The sequence below is a fragment of the Trachymyrmex cornetzi genome, unplaced genomic scaffold, assembly GCF_001594075.2.
Source record: "Trachymyrmex cornetzi isolate Tcor2-1 unplaced genomic scaffold, Tcor1.1 scaffold67, whole genome shotgun sequence".
In the NCBI taxonomy this organism is placed as follows: domain Eukaryota; kingdom Metazoa; phylum Arthropoda; class Insecta; order Hymenoptera; family Formicidae; genus Trachymyrmex; species Trachymyrmex cornetzi.
In genome coordinates, this window is record NW_017299992.1 from 2,670,331 (window position 1) to 2,690,923 (window position 20,593).

General features: G+C 31.5%; 1 protein-coding gene across 1 annotated transcript in view; it reads right to left on the minus strand.

The window, feature by feature from the left end:
- Nucleotides 1–20,593, minus strand: part of LOC108767296 (uncharacterized) — a 74,389-nt gene that overhangs the window by 6,656 nt on the left and 47,140 nt on the right. The window contains 3 exon segments of the mRNA XM_018517060.1: nucleotides 1,221–2,201; nucleotides 10,926–12,483; nucleotides 13,807–14,783. Coding sequence (XP_018372562.1) covers nucleotides 1,221–2,201; nucleotides 10,926–12,483; nucleotides 13,807–14,783 — 3,516 coding nt within the window.

Below are 20,593 nucleotides of genomic sequence, written 5' to 3' on the forward strand. Positions count from 1 at the left end.
GAGAATGTAAAAAATATGAAAATACCATAAAATCAAATTCCAAATAGATCATAATTTACGTAATGTAAATTATTTTTAAATATGATTCAACATTAATAAAAAATATAATTAGTGATTTAAAAAATGAAGTTTACTTAATAAAAATTTTATGATAAATTTTTTAATAATAAAATAATAAAATAATAAAAAATATTCTATACAAAATCTTATCTCTGACTGTCAAAAATACTTTCAAATAAAAGAAAGTAATATACCTTAGATGATTGAATATGATTTATATAATGACCAGTTAATTACGTGTTGTACTTGAATATAATATTGATATCATGCATACATACACACACATGTGTAAGATATATGTATGATATTATGTATACATAATAAATATATATATGTACATAATAAATAAAAAATTATGTATTCTTCAATTTCTTTCGTGCTATACTCGTTATTACACATAGGAAATTAATAATATACAAAATTTATAAAAATCGTAATTTTTATTGCAAGCTACATACAAAATACAATAGAAAATTGCAAAAAGATATTCATATTTCAAAACTTGACATAAAAAAATGTGCATATGTATTGCACACACAGGCGCGCGCACATATATTACACACGCACACACGCACATATTCATACGTAGATGAGTCAATAAATAACCTTAATTTTTACCATCTTGATTGTTACAAGCAAAATTAAGGTTGCGTACTGCCTAACCTATTTTATATATATTATGTATATATATATATATGTATATATAATTATATATTTGTTCAAAAAGTATGTCTTTATTACGTCACAGTCAAAATAACTCAGTAGATGTATACACTTATTGTAGTCCATTGTAATCAATGTATACATTTACTAAAGTTAACACTTTGACTGTGACATATACATATCAAAACTAATACAAAAAGCAATTTTTATAAGAATGTAAAATCTATACAAATATCACATTTATATCTACAAAGTATATAAAAGTTATATGTAGCTCTTCTATATAAATAAAAAATATTGTTTAAATAATAACTTTTTCAAATTCTTATTTTATCATCGCGATCTTTTTTATGCCAAATTTTTAATTACTACCGATGTAATCACGAAGTATTTAACATCCGCAGTTCATTTCATCAGTTGTACTAGAAATACTACAAACATATACATCTTATTCAATCTTTATGACCGCGTTTTTCATCGCGTATTCCTTCGTGAATTCGGTGACAATGTTCTTGATAGAGACTACAGGTAGCGGAGGTAGTGGGCCAGGATGCCTCTTTCTGTGGCAGATAAGGCCGGGCTTTTGGGCGAACGTTTGACCACAAATATCGCAAATGTAGGGTCTTTTTCCGGTATGGATCAACACGTGTTGTTCTTGAGCAGTTTGCCGCCGGAAAGTCTTTCCGCAGACAGGGCAGGGAAACGGCTTCACTCCAGTGTGTACTCTCATGTGCGAGTCCAGATCGCGTCCCCGGAATCTCTTGCCGCAAGTCGGACAGAGTACCTTCTCCCTAGTTTCGTGCCACATGAGATGCTGCTCTAAGTTCTCCTGCGTGGTCATACCTCGTCGACATATTCGACAGACAAACTCCGGCTTGTAGTGTCTATACTTCATGTGGGCCTTGAGGGCGTGGAGATTTTTACTGAAATGACCGCAGACGTCGCACACAATCGGCGGAGCTTCGCTGTGGTTTTGCTTCACATGGTGATTCAGAGCCTTTTTTATTTTGAACTGTTTGCCGCACGTATCGCACGCGTAGTCGTAATTGCTCGTATGTAGCCGGATGTAGTGATTCTTCAAGGTTCCCTTGTTGTTGCTCTTATACTTGCACACGCTGCACTCGTACATCTGCTGCCGATGATTTTTCTCAACATGGGAGGCCAGATAACGCCGCAGGCTGAAAGTTTTCGGGCAGTCGGCGCATTTGTGTCTGTGCTGTTTCAGGTGCTCGACGAGGTTACTCTTCTTCAAAAATTTACGGCGACAGTGATCGCATTCTACACACGTAGTCTTCTTTCTAATTGGTCGATTCTTTTCAGTTACGATTTGCTGATTAAGCTCTTCTCTCATTAGATTCGTATTTATCTCTGACAGTCGTTCTTCACGTTCTATTAACGACTTTTCTCTTTCCGTCCGTTCGCATTCAATTCTGACGAATGATTTTTGGATATTGAATTCAACGTTCAACGGATCCATTCTAAAACATAAAAAAGCAAAAGTTCGCGTTACTGTTAGCTATAAATCAAAGGAAGGATTGCTTATACACCTGTTGAGTAAAATCATCAAGTGGAGGAAGTAACTGGGAACAATTTATAATAATCATTGGAAGCGATTTAATAAACATTCGGATGTTTTATTGTCGTTCTTCAAGTTACCTTCCTAAATGTGATTAGAAGTCTTCGGAGATTTGCAAAAATTAAATATCAGCTTTTCATAATGCAACACAAAACTCTCGGATCACCTAAAAAAAGAGTACTTATCAGTACCATAATTAATTATTTGGCATAATTAATTAATGGCAAATAGTAACTTACCTGATAACAAATAAGTAAATTCTACAGATCAATATATAATGATCGGGAAATAGAATAACCAGAAACAATTTGGGAAAAACGATTTGAATTAATTGTTCATATATTTCAAATAAATTCGCTGTACATGTACGAACTAATACATCAAACTGCATTTCTTACAAAATATAACATCACATAACATCATTAACAGAAATTCGTAATATACTCGAGCAAAAATAAAGACATCTTATCCTATAATTGCAATTACTGAAGACATTTATAGTAAGATCACGTACTTATATTTGAAAATTTATTTTCAAAAAAGTTCTATATCTTAAAAAAAAGTAACGTTTAAATAAATGATTTAGTTAGTACTTTCTAGATTTAACCGTCAGACTTCGAATTAAGTATTTGGTAAATTTTTCGTTTTACTAATGTAATTCTTAACAAATTCACTCACGATACCTATCACTGGTATAACCGGCAGTTTTCCGAGCGGTCCAGGGTGCATTTTTCTATGCCACAATAGGGCAGCTCTTCGCGAGTATCTCAGTCCGCATATGTCGCACGCATAAACGTTACTCATGTGCGTCAAAATATGTTGCACTTGATTCGCCCGTTTGTCGAAAGCCTTCTGGCAGACCGGACAGATGTAAGGATTGACGTCGCCATGGATGATCACGTGTTTATTTAAATTATTTTTGGTGAGAAAAGTTTCTCCGCATGTTGTACAAATGTAACTATCCATATTTCGCGTGCCTTCATGCCGGCGTAGGTGCTTCTCCAGGGAATCCATGGTGTGAAGACGTCGCTTGCAAATCTCACACTGATAACCGGTCTTCAGGTGAATGAGCTTGGTGTGTGCCTTCAACGCGGTAAAGCTGTTGTAGATACGTCTACAGATGGTACATCCCACCGAGAGTTTCGTGTGCTGGCTATACATGTGCCTCTCTATTGCGTACTTCGACTGGAATTCCTTATTACAGGTAGTGCACGTGTTGCAGAAAGGGTCTACCAATAAGTGGTTTACGACAAGATGCTTCTTCATGTCCGCCTTGTTCCAAAAAACAGAGTAGCATAGTTTACAGGTATATTTAGGCTCGCCGTGATGCACGACCATGTGATGCTCTAGCTTCTCCGACGTGACGAAAAGCTCGTTACATATTCTACATGAATTCTTGTGAAGATGCATGTGCTTTTTTAAATTTTCCTTCGTACGACACGGGAACGAGCAAATGTCGCAGGAATAACGTAAGCGTTTCACTACACTCCTGTTTTCTTTACTGCTATCCGTGTTGATTATATCGGCGATATTCGAAGATGTATCGATAAAGAATGCGTGAGAATCCCGAATGCCTTCACTCTTGATTTCGTCCATTTCTAGCAAATCAAACCTACGACATAAAAAAATTCTTTGTCAAGAAATATACAAAAATATGAGAAATATGCCTCACTCGCTTATACTATTTTCCTTTAAAGATTTAAATTTCACTTTGACAAAAAATTTCGATCATAGTCAACTTTAACGGAAAGTATGAGTTCTCTTAACATTCTGTGAAAAGTTTCAAAGTTTCAAAAATAAAGATTATAAAAAATTTTGCAGTGTCCTTTCAACAATTATTAAATTTATTATTTTAACTAACATTTCAGTATTTTATTATAAATCTTACAATAATACAAAATATTAACAAATCGCATCTTTCTTTAATATAGATATTACGATTGAAGATATTTGGAGAACTATACAGAAGGTTTAGTGAAATAACAAAAATTCATAAGATAACATTGTTACTATTTTATTATCATTTATTATTTTAACAATTTTAGTACTGTCAATCTTTAGAGAATATGTAAATGTAATGTCAATGACAAAAATACAACGTACATACTTTCTTCAATCAAAATAAGACATCAATTAGCAGTTTTCAGTTTTTCAATCTAAAAACTTATACAAATATTTTTATTAAAAGAAATAACAATATATCAACATGAATATAGAGAAATTTTCGACCAACATTGTAAAACGCAAAAATAAAGCTTTAAATCTATATTTAAATTTTGTTCTACGATATTTTGTTTCTAAATTACAAAAAATACTTTTATATTATATACAGTCCGATGTTTCATCAAACTGCAGCACTTCAAAATAAGACAAAAATATTGCAAAAAATATCGATTTTAAATTTTATGTAATTTAGGAAAAAAATGTCGTAGAAAAAAAATTCAAACACAGATTTAAAGCCCTATTTTTGCACTTTAAAATGCATAGTCAAAAGCTTCTCTACGATTTTTTTTTTATCGAGTATTTAACTTTTCGTAAAGTGTGACAAAAATATTAGTGTCAAATTATTTATAAGCGCTATTGTATATACATATACAAGTTATATTAATATTATTAATATTATTAAACCGACAATGCGCTTGCATCAGGAATCATCGTTGTTCTAAAATGTTTTATTTAGCAAAATATTTTTTAACAAAATATTTTAGTACAATATAAACTTTTCCTTCTTCTTGCAAAAATTTTCTCTCTACTACGTAAATAAATCCTTTTAAAACTAAGATCCTTTTAATACTCGTATTCATAGTCAAGTTTTATATTTAAGGCTTCCTTAAATATATCTTCAGATGCTTTACGAATTATTTTATTGGCTACTAAACACTTAAAAATAAACTAAGGAAGCCTTAAATATAAGGCTTGACTATTAACACGGACATTTGTCTTAGTTTTAAAAAGATTTATTTACGTAGTCTGACACACACACACACACACACACACACACACACACACACAAATTGCACGTCTCGAATTGGTTTTTCTTCTTTAAGGCATTAATTCCTTTTTTCCATTTTCGTCTTCAGCAGGTTTTCGATAAGATAATTTATTGATATTGTAGACAATCAAGATAAAGGATCAGGATGGTTCTTCCTATGTATGATCAAACTTCTACTTGAAGCTTTGACTGTGGACATCGCAGATCTGATGTTGATGTACATCAGTAGATGCTGCTTTTACTTGTTCTGGATCTGCTGCCTTGCAGCCATACGTCATCACACCATTGTCGTGATTCCTCACGTGCGTCCTTAGGAAGTTTTTGTTGTTCAAGGTCTTACCGCAGATAGTAGACGATAACCTTTCGGCTATTTTGTACAACTTGCTGTGCAAGCAATTTTTTTGTCATGAATTTCCTCTTACACGCATGCCAAAAAAACCTATTATAGATATGACCCATGTGCTGTCTTTTAAATAGATACTGGTACTTGCCATATAGGTCGCATATTGTTTGGCGATTGTATGTATTGCACATGCCTGTGGAATCCTTCTTTGTCCTGCAGACATTATACACATACATAACTCTAATACTCTCATAGCATCCACTTGTGTGTGTAAGCAATATCGCACGGAAATGATATTATGCATTTCTTCGATATATTGTATTATCAATTCAAAAGAATTGATAATAACAAATTGATAATCACAACTCAAGAGATGAAATTCAACTTCTTTGTAATGTTCGCGGAAATGAAGATAACTCCTATGACTTAAGAATAATAAAATGAATGCCATTGTAGATCCGAATTCTCTTGCTCAACTTCTTTTTTCTGACTATATTTCTTGAATGTATTTTCACTATAAACTTTCACTTTATGCTTAGATATAATAGAGAAAACGAATGTGGTTTTCTTGACATGCTTTTTGTATATACGAACTTACTTTTAATTTAGATTTTTTTCTCAGGAAATCGGAACTGCGACAGACTGTTCTTCGTTGAAGAACCCGTACCGATTATATTCCTTCGTTTTAAAGAATCCGTACCGATTATAATCCTAAAAGTTTTAGAAAAAGATTATTATTATTATCATTAAACTCTCAACATATCTGATTAATGCAAAGTATACTTACGCAAATTGCAATTTTATGAAATGCTTCGTAAAATCTGAATCGTTTTCGAAAGTGGCATAGATATCCAAATTAATAAGCAAATTGTTAGCAAATTGTCGCTAGATTAACATCAAATTTGCAAACAGAATTGATAACAAATTCGGTGTGATTTGTATTAACAAAATTTGTATTTTATTATTTGGTATCTTTTTGTTGACAAAATTTGTAGCAAATATTAAAAAATTTGTTTTCGACAAACTTGGCTGACTGGGTAAAAGTTTAGTCAAACATAGGCTATTACAACAGGATCGCAACATAAATACTATTAATATTCTTTAACTAAATATATATGCTGTCTAACTAAATTTATTATTATCTAAGTATAATTTACAATCAAAAATTATCAAAAATATTTCTTTAAAACAGAAATCTATGCTTCTGTGCACACGACTTACTAACTAGTCTAACTTTGTTCAACACACTGGAAAAAATCTGTTTGCATTAATTGGAATTCTGTTTGAAAATGGACAACAGAATTTTCTGGTTGAATCTACTGTAACTCTATTGAAGGTAACCAAAATTCTGATTGATATGATCAGAATTTTCTGATTTCTGGTCTATTTCCAACCAGAAATTTGTCTCAGTGCAGTTATGTTAAAAGAAATAATTCTGCTATAAGTCTTTCACATATGAAATCAATTAATGTGAAATTATTCAAATTAATATTAACGTATCCTCTAAAGAACATGTATCGTGCAAAAATCGATAATAATTATTTAATTTTATGTAATATAAAACGATATTTAATATATAGGGTGATTTATTTTAATCCACCCAGTAAAATATACCAAAATTTTTAAGTTTAAGACAAAACTGTTTTAGACAAAAGTTGCTCAGTTACTAGGGGGAAAGAAAATGGTAACCTTAGTTAACCTTAAGAAGATGTCTTTAAGGTCAGGTGAAGATTACTTAAAATTTTTTCAATAGAATTGTATATTTTTTTTACATTTCATACATTATATGATTTCTCTAATTATTCTGCATATAAAAGTATTAAAGTAGAAATATCGAAAGATCGATGGTTTTCGAGTTACATTATATTTTATTCTAGCATATATTAACACGAAATATTAAATAGCTTGGAAGCTTCATTTTTAATAATTGTACCTTAATTCTTTTATGCATAGAATAATGAGATAAATCAATTGATGTAAAAAAAACATAGTTACTTAATAAATAAAATTATGTAATTCCCAAGTAGCATAGCAGCGCTTGCAAAGCACTAAAAAAGCTCATATAATCGCTTTTTTAGCACTTTGTTAATGCTTTTACATCAATTGATTCATTTCATTATTTTGTACATAAAAGTATTACGATTATCAAAAAATGAATAGTTTACAAGATGTTTAATATTTTATGTTAATATGTGCCAAAATAAAATATAAAATAGCTCGAAAACTATCGACACATCTACCTTAATACTTTTCAATATATATCGACCTTAATACTTTTATATGTAGAGTAACTAAAGAAATCATATTATGTAAAAAAAAACTACATAATTCCAGTTAAAAAGTTTTAAATAACTTTCAATTGACTCTAGAGATATCTCAAGGTCACTCAAGATCACTATCTTCTTTCCCTTTAGCAACCTTTTATTTTAAACTTAAGAATTTTCTGAGATAAATTACGAGATATTCTACTGGATAGATTAAAATGATCCTATATAAATACTGTGTTACATTTAAACAGTTAATTCTTATATAAAAATGAAAATATTATTTCTCTACATATAATAACACTGATTCTACGTAATAGAAAACTTTACTATACAATAGGTACAAAAATTTTGTTATACAGCAATTATATATATATAAATACACACACACACACACACGCGCGCGCGCGCGCACGCGCACACACACACACACACACACACACACACACACACACACACACACACACACGTGTGTGTATATATATGTTATCAAATATATTTAATTTTAGCACGATATACTTTTCATTCAAAAAAATTATCATTTTACGAATTCTAAGAGACGTTCTCTAACATAAAAAATAAGAAAAAAAATTAATAATCTGGATGCATGATAGTGTCTCGGTATATTTTATGAAATTTACTTTTAATTCTAACTGAGGGTTCGAAAAGGAAATTTTAAAACTAGATTAAATAAAAAGATCTTTCAAATAAAATAATATTTTATTTAAAAGATAGCAATACACACACAATGTCAAATTTGTATAACTTCATTTAATATTATATAATTTTGTTATATTGTTTTTAATTTATCTTCAAAAATATATTTCCTGATCGAACTGTCAGACTAAATTGAACCCTTTAAAAGAATAAAATATTTATCTTAATGTGGTAAAATATAAAAAAGACATTTCTTATTCATAAAACATTTTCTGAAAATCATTATTAATTTGTAAAATCAATAATTACTAATTTTTCTGTTTAAATTATTTTAATTTTTAAATCTAATCTTTAATAACAGAATGAATATATAATTAAGTATCTGTTTATTATCTTATATTCTCTCCAATTGCAAATTTTTTTAATTATCATGCACAGATTGTGAATCCAAATTTATATCAATGAATGAAATAATATAATATATGAAATATTCGTATGAAATATATTTATACCATAAAAGAGAAGAAAAGAAATAAGATTTTTAGTGTACCGATTACATGTTCTTTTTACATTTCTATTTAAATTTATCTTCTGTAAAATAATGTTACATTGAAGAGAAAACTTACATAACTTTAATTTATCACTTGTACTTACATTACTTTATAATTAATTTGTATTATTGTAGCTATTATTGTACATTGGATTCTTTTTCTACTTACGAAATCAACATTTGCAGCGATAAATATATTGTATCATTAGTCTTATTTTCCTTTAACCAATAAAACAGCATTAAGAATAGCTGAAAAAAAATTATGGCATTCAAAAATGTTAAGCATAGATTGGCCAACTTTGCCCAAAATTGCTGACATTATCTGCATTACCGAATATGCACCACGGCGAGATTGCTGGATGGATTTTGCACATCGTGTTTCTGGGTGTGTAAATTTCAATAACTCGTGTTGCCTCTGCGTTGCTCGATTACTACTTGCAATCGACTCCTTATATTAATGCAGGCTATGCAACATATCCGGTAATACAAATATCGGCAGTTGGTAGTATATATAAAAAGTGCGAGGGCTACTTTAAAGTGTTGTAACTTTGCAAAAAAAAAATCGCAGCCTCGTTTTTTATTAATTAAAGAGGAAAGTTCGAACTTTATGCCGCTGCAAATGGCATTCCTTCAAAAAGTTTTACAAAGTCCGTACATTTCGTCAAACTTTGCAATTTTCAATATGACAAACACACCCTCATATTTTGAGTTACAGTGGTGCATTAAATTTAAAATCTGGCCATAGCGTCTTAAAGTAAAGATTTCAAGCTTTAATTTAAAATAAAAAAAACGTTATCTTTCATACGATATAATTTTTCACAAAGTTATCGTCAATCAAAGTTGACCAATTTTTGCCCAAAATTTTTCTATGCCATAATTTTTTTTTAGCAGTATATATTGAATAATAACCAAATCAAAATCATCTAGAAATATACAGTTTTAATTTTACTGTAACAATAATCATCAAGATGCGAAAAGCCGACATAAGTGGTAAGATCAGTTCTTCTATTCTTAGAAAGATGTAATTTACAATTGCTAGCTACATATCTACATTTAAACTTATTTATTATATGTATATTCAGTTATCCTAAGCGATTATTCAAACTTTGGAAATAAAGAAATAATTACACATTACAAACCATCATATTCTTATCGGCAATGGAATATTTTTATCAGTACATTCTTATTACATTGAGTAATCACGGGTCAAATTTAAAAATTGTAACTATTTTTTGACAAATAACGTATATAATTTCTATAACAACCTATATTATATATAGATTTATTAGCGATAATAAAGAATTTCATAATTCGATAAAACTGGATTTTTAAAGAAATAAAATTAAATAATTACGTGAAGAAATTTGAATAATCGACAACTTGTTTACTTGATATTTTCTCATTCTTTATTTTGAATTTTCAGAATCGCGAGTTTTATTGACACTTAACTCTCCATTTTTCTATTGTTAATTGTTTATGTTCTTTTTTGCTTTCACTTTTTACATTTGTCTAAAACGCAAAAACAATATATCAAAAAAATAAATAATAAAATACAGAGAAAAGAGTAAACAATATGAAGATTGAAAAGAGTCTGATTGTATTATTAAAATACATGTATAGTAATCGATACATGATTCTGCGTGAAAACATGATATATATAAATAAAAATTCCACTTGTAATTGCCGCTTAAGCTTTTAATATTTCTGTACTAAGAATAAGTACATGAACTTTGTCAATTCTCATTTTTATTCCGTAATAATCACATGCTTTTGCTGTTTTAGACACTAGTAAAAAAATATATACTTTAACATATATCCACATGACGAATTAAAAGTCCAATACTTCTTCCTCATTAATCTCCTCTTCGTTCTCTGGCGCGTTCATTTCCTGTTCATATCCATCAGTGAATTCTTTAACAAAATCTGCGATTGGCATCACGGGTAACGGTGGATGCTGGCCAGGATGAGTTTTTCTGTGGCAGATCAAGCCTGGCTTTTGCGTGAATGCTTTGCCGCATATGTCACATACAAACGGACGCTTGCCGGTATGAATAAGCAGATGCTGACGCAACTGGGATCTTCGCGCGAAGGGTTTGCTACAGATCATACAGGAATGCGGTTTGCATCCTGTATGCACCACCATGTGCCTCTTGAATGAGTCTTTCTTTGTAAAAGTTTTACCGCATTCCGCGCAGACTATCTTGTCGCGTTTTTCGTGCTGCGTCACCAAGTGTTGATCTAGATTTTCTTGTGTTACCATACGTCTTTTGCAGATGTGACACTCATATTGAGGTTTGTAGTGTGCCCACTTCTGATGGACGTAAAGCGAGCCGGAATTAAGGCACAGTTTACCACATACGTCGCACTTGACCGGCTTTTCTTTATGATGAAATCGTATATGATTCGTTAGATCCCCCTTGACCTTAAACTTTTTTGAGCAGAAACTGCACTGATGCTCGTACTTGTCCGTATGTTTCCTCGTAAAGTGAGACTGCAAGGAATGCTTTGATCTGCAAATAAAGCCACAAGCACTACAAGGAAATTTCGTGTTGATAGACCGTCTCCGGGACTTCCAAGTTTCATGCTTCCTGTCCAGATGAGCGGCAAACGAACTCTTCTTCTGAGTTTTAAAGCCACACACAGCGCATATGTAAGCGTCGTTCTCTATTATGCACATCTTCTTTTTATGATTCCATGCTACGTGTTTTCTAAAGGCTAAAATTGTATCAAACGTCTCCGAGCACAATTTGCACTTCATAGACTCACTGGCGTTTTTGGTAGGTGTTTTCATACGCGATGCTTTATTGCTAGGGGAAAAAGCAATGTTAGGGGAGGGACCAATGCTTGGGGGAGAAGCAATGCTAGGTACATCTAGCATTGCTTCCTCAAGATATTCTATTTCTCCCTCATCATCATTTACATCCTCCGTCTGATCTTCGGTTATTTTCTCATCTGTCTCTATATTGGATGCAAGTTTCTCGATAGTCACCGTACTGCCCTCTACTTTCACCTGATATAAATCTCCAGCAGTTTTGCCATCCACAGCTTCACTGACGCCGTTTAGTACGATCGGTTTTATATCCAGTTCGTCCATTTCCTCAACACTTTCGTTAAGAATGCTCCCAACATTGTATGATTTCTCTTCCATACAAACGTATTCCTCCTCTGAGTAATTCCGTTTTACATTATTTACACCAATATTCCCATTTTCTATTACTTCTTCCTCTAGTGATTCTGCTTGATCTAAGTACGGTAAAGGCACATCGCCTTCAGGCACAAACGCATAATACGGTTTGCCATCAAATTCCAAAATTTGCCACGTCTTCATCACCAGCGATTCATTACCAAAGATGAAAACGCCACGAGAATTATACGCGCCTTGGTGCCTGAAACATCACGGAATGAAATAATTATTAGAACAATTATATGTGATTTTTATTTATACCGCAAAAAATTATAAGCTAGAAGTTATCATTTATTCTATAATATAAATTTAATCAGAGATCACAGATCAACGAAGGTACTCACAAACAAGGAGCTAAAACTACCCTTCTTGTTGATCAGCATTGCACTCCGTTGCAACCTACATTAGTTACGAAATTGTCATAAAATGGGAAAATTCGAAACAAAATATTAAAAAAAAAAGAAGTATTGCACACAAATACACATCCAGTATAATCAGTACAATTTATTTTTTTTAACAATTTTAGAAATATCCATTTAGAGTTAGCTTATTTCTAAATAATACATCATATTAAACTACACTAAAAATATTGATGAGAAATGAAAAATGTCAAGTAATATTTAGAACATAAATAACAATAGAATTCAAACTGTAAATATCTCGTAAATAATGTTGTTTATAATTGCAATTGAATTAAAATTCGCGAAATTGTGATGCTTAAACTTTAAAAGCAAATTAAAAAAAAAATAAACATAAGTTTATCACTTTTAAAAATTTTTGCGTATTTTTAAATAATGAAATATTTGTATATTTATATATTTTTATAATATTCTTTTATTTACACATTTTTTCCGAAAAATAAAAAATTTCAAAGTAAAATTTTAAAACTTAGATATCATAGAATGAAATTTTGAATTGTTTTTACAACTTTTTTTATCGATGGTAATATTCAAGAATCTTTAAAATAATATATAAGATAGAAAAATTAAATGCATCAAATTGATGAAAATATTAAACTTAATGTAAAAATATTAATAATCAAAATAATAATTAAGAAGCTTCACATATCTCGTAATATTAAAAGTCATTCATAATAAGTTTCGTATTATTATTATCTTATTGTAAACTTTGTGATTTTTGCAAATTTCGTTTTACCACAAGTTTTTATAACTAAAATTGTGCTAATTCCATTCATTTAAATTTTTTAATTTTTCGTATCTGTATCAACGCTATGAGTCATACATTGCAAGCAAATGTCTCGTAATTCGTTTTTTGTTTTATATTTCAACGATTAACCAGCAGTATGGTTTCATTGCACGTAGATACATGTGATAATTATTTATTTATTTAAAATTATTAAAATTATTTATTTAATCATTTTAATCGTTACGAGAGAGAAAAACAAAAGATGAAGATCGCAAAGCACCAATGACGTTTTCAAGTTATGCGATTTTATTTCTTAATGAATTCCTTCAGTATATGGTCGATATGCATCACTGGTAAGGGTGGCAGATCGCCCGAGTGAATTTTCCTGTGACAGATAAGACCGGCCTTTTGAGCAAACGTCTTGCCGCATACATCGCATGCGTAGATACGCTCGCCGGTATGCAGAAGGAGGTGCTGGCTCAGGCTGCTGTGCCTGGCAAACGCTCTGCCGCAGACTGTGCAGCTGTACGGCTTGTCGCCCGTATGAATTCTCATGTGCTTCCTCAAATCGTAATTTTCGAAGAAGGTCTTGCCGCATTGCTCACACACCGACTTTTCCTTCCTCTCATGCTGCGTCAGCAAGTGCTGATCCAGATTCTGCTGTGTTACGAGCCGTCGATGGCACAATGGGCATTCATATTTTGCCTTGTAATGTGCATGTTTCTGATGGGTGTACAGACTGTGACTATTTCGGCAGGTCTTGCCACAGACACCGCACACCACCGGTGACTCCTGATGATTCAACCGGGTATGGGTGGTGAGGTCACCCTTAACCTTGAACCCCTTGCCACAATGTTCACACGAGTAAGCGTAATGTTGAGTATGTTTACGGATGAAGTGCGACCTCAGGCTCTCTTTGCGGGTGAACCCCAAGCTGCAGACGACGCAGGTAAACTCGCGCTTGTCACCGGTGAATCTGTCATTGTTCGCGATTCCGTCGTGCTTCTCAGCGAGATGCGCGATCATCGTGGATCTCTTGTTGCAGCGAAAGTCGCACGTTACGCATGGGAGAGGTGCCTGCTTTTGCGGCACTTCGTCAGTGAATGTAGAATTCTCTTTCACGTCCGTTTCGCATCCGCGCATAATCTCCGCCGTGTGCGTGAGCTCATGACGTTTCAGTAAGTACTTGCTCTTGAAGTATTTAAGACAGACACCGCAGACGAACGAATTGTATTTTTCTTCACAATCCTTCTGTGACTTCTTTTCTTGTTTACATGCAAAAGTCGATGTTTTTGCTCCAGTTTTATTCGTCACCGCTTTGCTGGTAAAAATATCCGCTCTCAGCTTCCTACAACATTACAAAGATATATCTTTATTACGGTTCTACAGCTGGCAAGTATACAGATCTTGGACTACTTACATTCAAATCTAAATTTGCGAAGACACATTGGTACTAGCAGAATTATATTTATTCTCACCCCTCTACTCGGGGTTTAAAAACAAAAATTTTGTTGATGTGGGAAGCTTATAGGATAACAATGGCATTTTTTCATTATGCAACCAGAAGCAACCGCGGCTAAGACTATTTTCGTCTTCTGATCCTTGAAGACAAAGATAGCCTTAGCTGTGGTAGCTTCTGGTTGGATAACGAAAAAACGCTCCAAATTAATCGCAATGGATCACAGAAAGATTGCAATACTTTTTCGATGAGTTTCAGAATGCACTCTGCTCATTGGAGCGATTGATTTTTATCGTTTTTACGAATCTAACCAGTTACGTTTAACTATGAGCAAGCTTTAGCTCCGAAACCTATTAAAAAAAAGTGTTGCAACCTTTCTATGACTCATTGTACATAATATTAAACTATTAAATATATTAGCACATTAATATAATTTTATAATATATATTCATATAATATTAGAAAATAGAATAAAACTACGGCAGAATTGTAAATTAAAGTGCAAATTTATAACTCGATGAATTTGTAATAATTATTTTTATTATTTCAGATTTCATACATAATTCTTGATTCTGAATGTTTCATATCGTAAAAATTACTAATAAAAGAATTGGAAAGTTACAAAAGTGAATTATTTCATAAGAGTTACTTGTGATTATTTTCAACCTGGAAATTTGTGAATTTCTATGTTGTGTACAAAATTAAAAAAGAATGCCATAGTTTAAAAATTAATATTTAATAACTATATGTAGTTCTAAAAATATTTTTAGTTATCTATCAAAATTAATAGTAACCGAAAAAAATGTTGTTCTTATAATAAGATCTCAAAATCATAGATTTTTATTCAAGATAGAAACAAAAATTATTCCAAAAAAGCACATATAATTGACCTTCCTGTAATAAAAATAAAAAATGAATATTAATATAATGTTTCCATAAGGATATTTGATCAATTCTAATGTTATTTATGCCAATTTGAAAGATTAAAATAGGACATATATTTTGCTATTATTTTATGAAAATAAGGATTGAAACGCATCTGCCTTCAATTTCTATAAATACAGAAATTCTGTAAGTTCCTGAAATTCTTTTGATATGTAAAGTTTTATTTCAAAAAAATTGTGAATGAATGTATATAATAAAGTCTCTTCTTGACATGTGAACTGAAGTAACTAAATTATTCTATTCTATACAATTTGTTATACTTACGCATAATTGTTGATTATTATTTATATATCATATAAAACAAATTTATAAAAGCATTTTATTATAATTTATTTCTCATAGTAAAAATTGTACTTATAAAAAATTTTGTAAGATTTTATGAAAAAATATATTAAATTGCAAATAAATTTTCTCCATAATTCAGAGAGATTATTTTTATTGACATACTACTGTTTATCACACTGTAACATTTATAACCTTATACCTTATTATCACGCGATATTCACGTAACAATTATAACGATCATAAAACCAAACATTTATTTGAAGATTATATATGTATTATTTTTAATCGTGTTCAAAGTAAACAAAACGATCTACTTTATCTTACATACATACGTACTACTAGTATGAACATTAAAGATTGCCAATGAAAAGTACTAGATAATAAAATGATAAATGTATATTTTGGGTTACACCTCACCGATTTGAATGTCCTTTAGTTATGTTGTAGGAGTGAGTGTCTCGAGTGATTCTCCACAAGAATTAAGCGGAAGACGGCATTGGTTTAAGAAATATAACAAATTGAAGTTTCATAATAAAGTTTGTATAAAGATGTTTATTTTATCATGGAAAGTCGTACTCTTGGAAGCAGAACTTGGAATGGAACTCGCTTCGAGTGATAAGTCGTGCGCCTGTTAGCGGAGTGGAAGTGGGATGGACCTCGCTTCGTAATTGTACTGTTTCATATGAATTTTCGATTTTCTACAGTTTTCTGACTTTTCATGCAAAGTGAGCTCTATCACACCTCCCCCTCCCTAGGGTCGTCCGACTTTTCACGCGAAACTAGATCCATCCCACCTCCCCTCCCTGCCTAGAGGCATATAACTTCTTGTCATGCATAATATACTTTCCTTATCAATGTCGTCCTCTACATATTATGGAAATTTAATTTATTGTCTCCTAAACGATTACCGTCCCTCACTTAATTCTCGTGGAGAATTATTCAGAACACTCTCTTGTTACTCAATGTTAAACAAGAATAATATGATATATGGAAACATCCTGGTAACGTTTTCGAACGCAGCCCTGAAGGATGTTAAAATTGGTGAGATGTAATTTAAAGTATACATTCAGTATCAATAAAATTACAAATTAAATTTGTAGAACGTAATTTCAAATTGTTAATATATATAATGACGAAGTTCTATACTATTTTTTTTTAAATGAGTGCCTTGGTGAAATTATTTCACGTTTGGAACACTTTTTCACTTCTTCATAAAATCGTTAAGAATGTGATCGATGTGCACCACTGGTAAAGGAGGGTGCTCTCCAGGATGACATTTTCGATGACATATTAATCCAGGTTTTTGCGCGAAGGCTTTCCCACAAATATCACAAATGTACGGTCGTTTTCCCGTATGAAGTAACAGATGCTGTCTGTAAGCAGTTCTACGCGCAAAAGCTTTGCCACAGATGTGACAGTCATACGGTCGGTCACCGGTGTGGGTCATCATATGCTGTTTCAGTCGGTGATTGTCATTGAAAGATTTGCCGCACTCTTCGCACATAAAACTCTTTCTGGACTTGTGCTGTAGAATGATATGTTGATCCAAATTCTCCTGCGTGACTAAACGCCTATTGCAGATTTCACATTTATATTTGGGCTTGAAATGCGCCCACTTTTTATGCACATACAGTGAATTAGTGTTGGAGCAGGTCTTATTGCAGATATCGCATACTACTGGATCCTCCATATGCTTGAAACGTACATGCAATCTCATATCGCTCTTCACTTTGAATTTCTTGCCGCAATGTTCACAGTCATGTTTATACTCGGATCCGTGTTTGCGATCGAGGTGCTCTTTTAAACGTCGTCGGTTTGGAGATTCAAATCCGCAAAAGTTACACAAGTATTCCTGTGGCTTTTTTCTTCGTTTAATTTCACGGTTCGTGGAATGTTTCCTGTTAATATGCGAATAAAAGGTCGATTTGTTGGTACTTTCAAAGGTACAAAAACTGCAGGTGAACGTAACATTATCTTTATCCTGTTTGTGCACTAGATCCCAATGAAACTTTAACATCTTCATCATGGGAAAGGAAATATTGCATTTATCACAAGCATAGACCTTGGTCTCCTTCTTATTGTCAAGTTGATCTTCATCCATACCTAACTCGTCTGCTGACAAGATTTTCTTGTTTTCATTTACTGTATAATCATCGTTCGATACGTCTGCATAAATTACACTGTTATCATCTGTAATTTCTAAATTTACCATATCATCAGTCCCGATTTTCAATATTTCGACAATCTGTTTCTGATTGTGTTGATTCTCTTCTGTTTTTATTGATATGTGATTTACTGGAAGGAAGGCATAACAGAGACATCCTTCTAAATCAACTACTTTCCACAGCTGCATTGGAATAGATTCTTTGCCATATAGAAAACGTCCATTTCCATTTATGACCCTGAAAATAATACAATATGTTAGTTAGAAATTTTATTATCGAATGAAAATAGTTTTAGAATCTTTATTTCATAATTTTGTCTCTTTTATTCTTCTAAATAAATTTAATATTTGAAATTGAGAATAAAGGATCTTTTTATATATAAATAGATGAGGTGCGCCACATTTCAGATAAAACATATTTGTGATTTTGTTAATTATTTATATATCGTTTTCCAATTATTTCTTCTATCTCTCAAAAATTACAATCAACAGCAAGTCAATAGTCACACTTATTTCTAGTGGTAAGCAAAAATTTGTTTTGTATTAATTTATACATTCTGTAACGCTAAACAGTTTAATTACATTCGATTACAGCTAATCATACATGTATATACATATATACAGGATATTCAAAAAAGATCGGGACCCCGGATTTACCCAGGAGGATGACGTTTTTGAAAGAAATGTTTCAAGACGTGGTAAGGTATAAAAGATCTATTTACAGATTTTATCAGTAAATAGATTTTTTTATACTTTACAACTTTTGTCTGAAATATTTTTTTTGTAAATATCATCTTCCTGAGTAAATCCGGGGTCTCGACCTTTTTTGAACACCCTGTATGTATATATATACGCGCGCGCGCGTGTGTGTGTACAGGGTGTTTGGAAAATAATGATAAATCTTTCGCATAGAGGCAGAATGGGCTAAACTAAGAAGAAAAGTCCTCTACCATTTTGAAATTTTCGCAATAGTTAAGATATTAATTGCTAAAAGCTGCCGAAAATTGGTTTTCAATAATTTTTTACTCAAATACTATCAACTTTACAGAAAAACTACAAGAGACAAAAATTGTTTATTTTCTCCTCATAAAGGTCTAGGAATTTTTTTTATAATTTTTTCAGAATTTTTTAGTACCATATTTTTTCAAGTTGTTTGTTAAAAATGAGAAAATGCTATATTAAAAAGTTGATAAAAAATTCGTAGAGTCCTATGAGAAGAAAATCAACCATTTTTGTCTCTTGCAGTTTTTCTGTAAAGTTGATAGTATTTGAGTAAAAAATTATTGAAGACCAATTTTCGGCAATATTTAACAATTAATATCTTGTTAACTATTGCGAAAATTGTAAAATGGTAAAGAACTTTCCTTCTCAGTTTAGTACATTCTACACCTATGCGAAAGATTTATCATTATTTTCCAAACACCCAGTATATATATATATATATATATTCAATGATGTTACACATACATACATTTAGAACATGAATGTTTCCAAAGAAAAGATAACAAATAAATTACCAGGAATAACTAATGAGATTCAATATAATCAATTTTTTTATAAACAATTTTAAAACCCTATATTATAAAATATAATTTCATTTTGAAAATTTTCAAATCTTAATTCTTCTTTAATTAACGGAATAAACAAGTTAAATGACAATAATATATAATGCATAACAAAACAAATTAATAAGTTTTAGAAAGAGATTTCATTTTCGAAAATTGACTTAATGCATACAATTGATATTTTATTCTAATATAAAAAATACGTGTAAGATTCATTTACATATATATATATAACAATTAAAATTCTTTGTAAATAATATATTGAGTTGTCTTATATGATAATTGTTATATGTATCATTACTTCTAGATATCACTCGATAAAAAACTCGTATAATGAAAGTATCTCATTCACATAGTATATGAATATCAATAACACAAGGATATTTCTCTTTTATACACTACATATGTCCAAAATTCATTACCAGTATGCTAACAATCTATAGCTTACATTGTACGTGCACCGTAAGATATCAGCACTGGCAGTGAATTTTGGAATACAGTTGTCGTCCTACGAAAGTACAACCAGTTGTATGAAAAGTACACTCATTGGAATCTTACGTATAAACTTTACATTAATCAATCACCATGTCAACCGTTCATAACATCGTTCAAAATATGGTCGATAAGGACGCGCGGCAGAGGTGGGTGAGAACCTGGATGCGACTTCCTGTGACTGATTAGACCCGGCTTCTGAGTGAAGGCTTTGCCGCAAATATCGCATACATATGGCCTGATGCCGG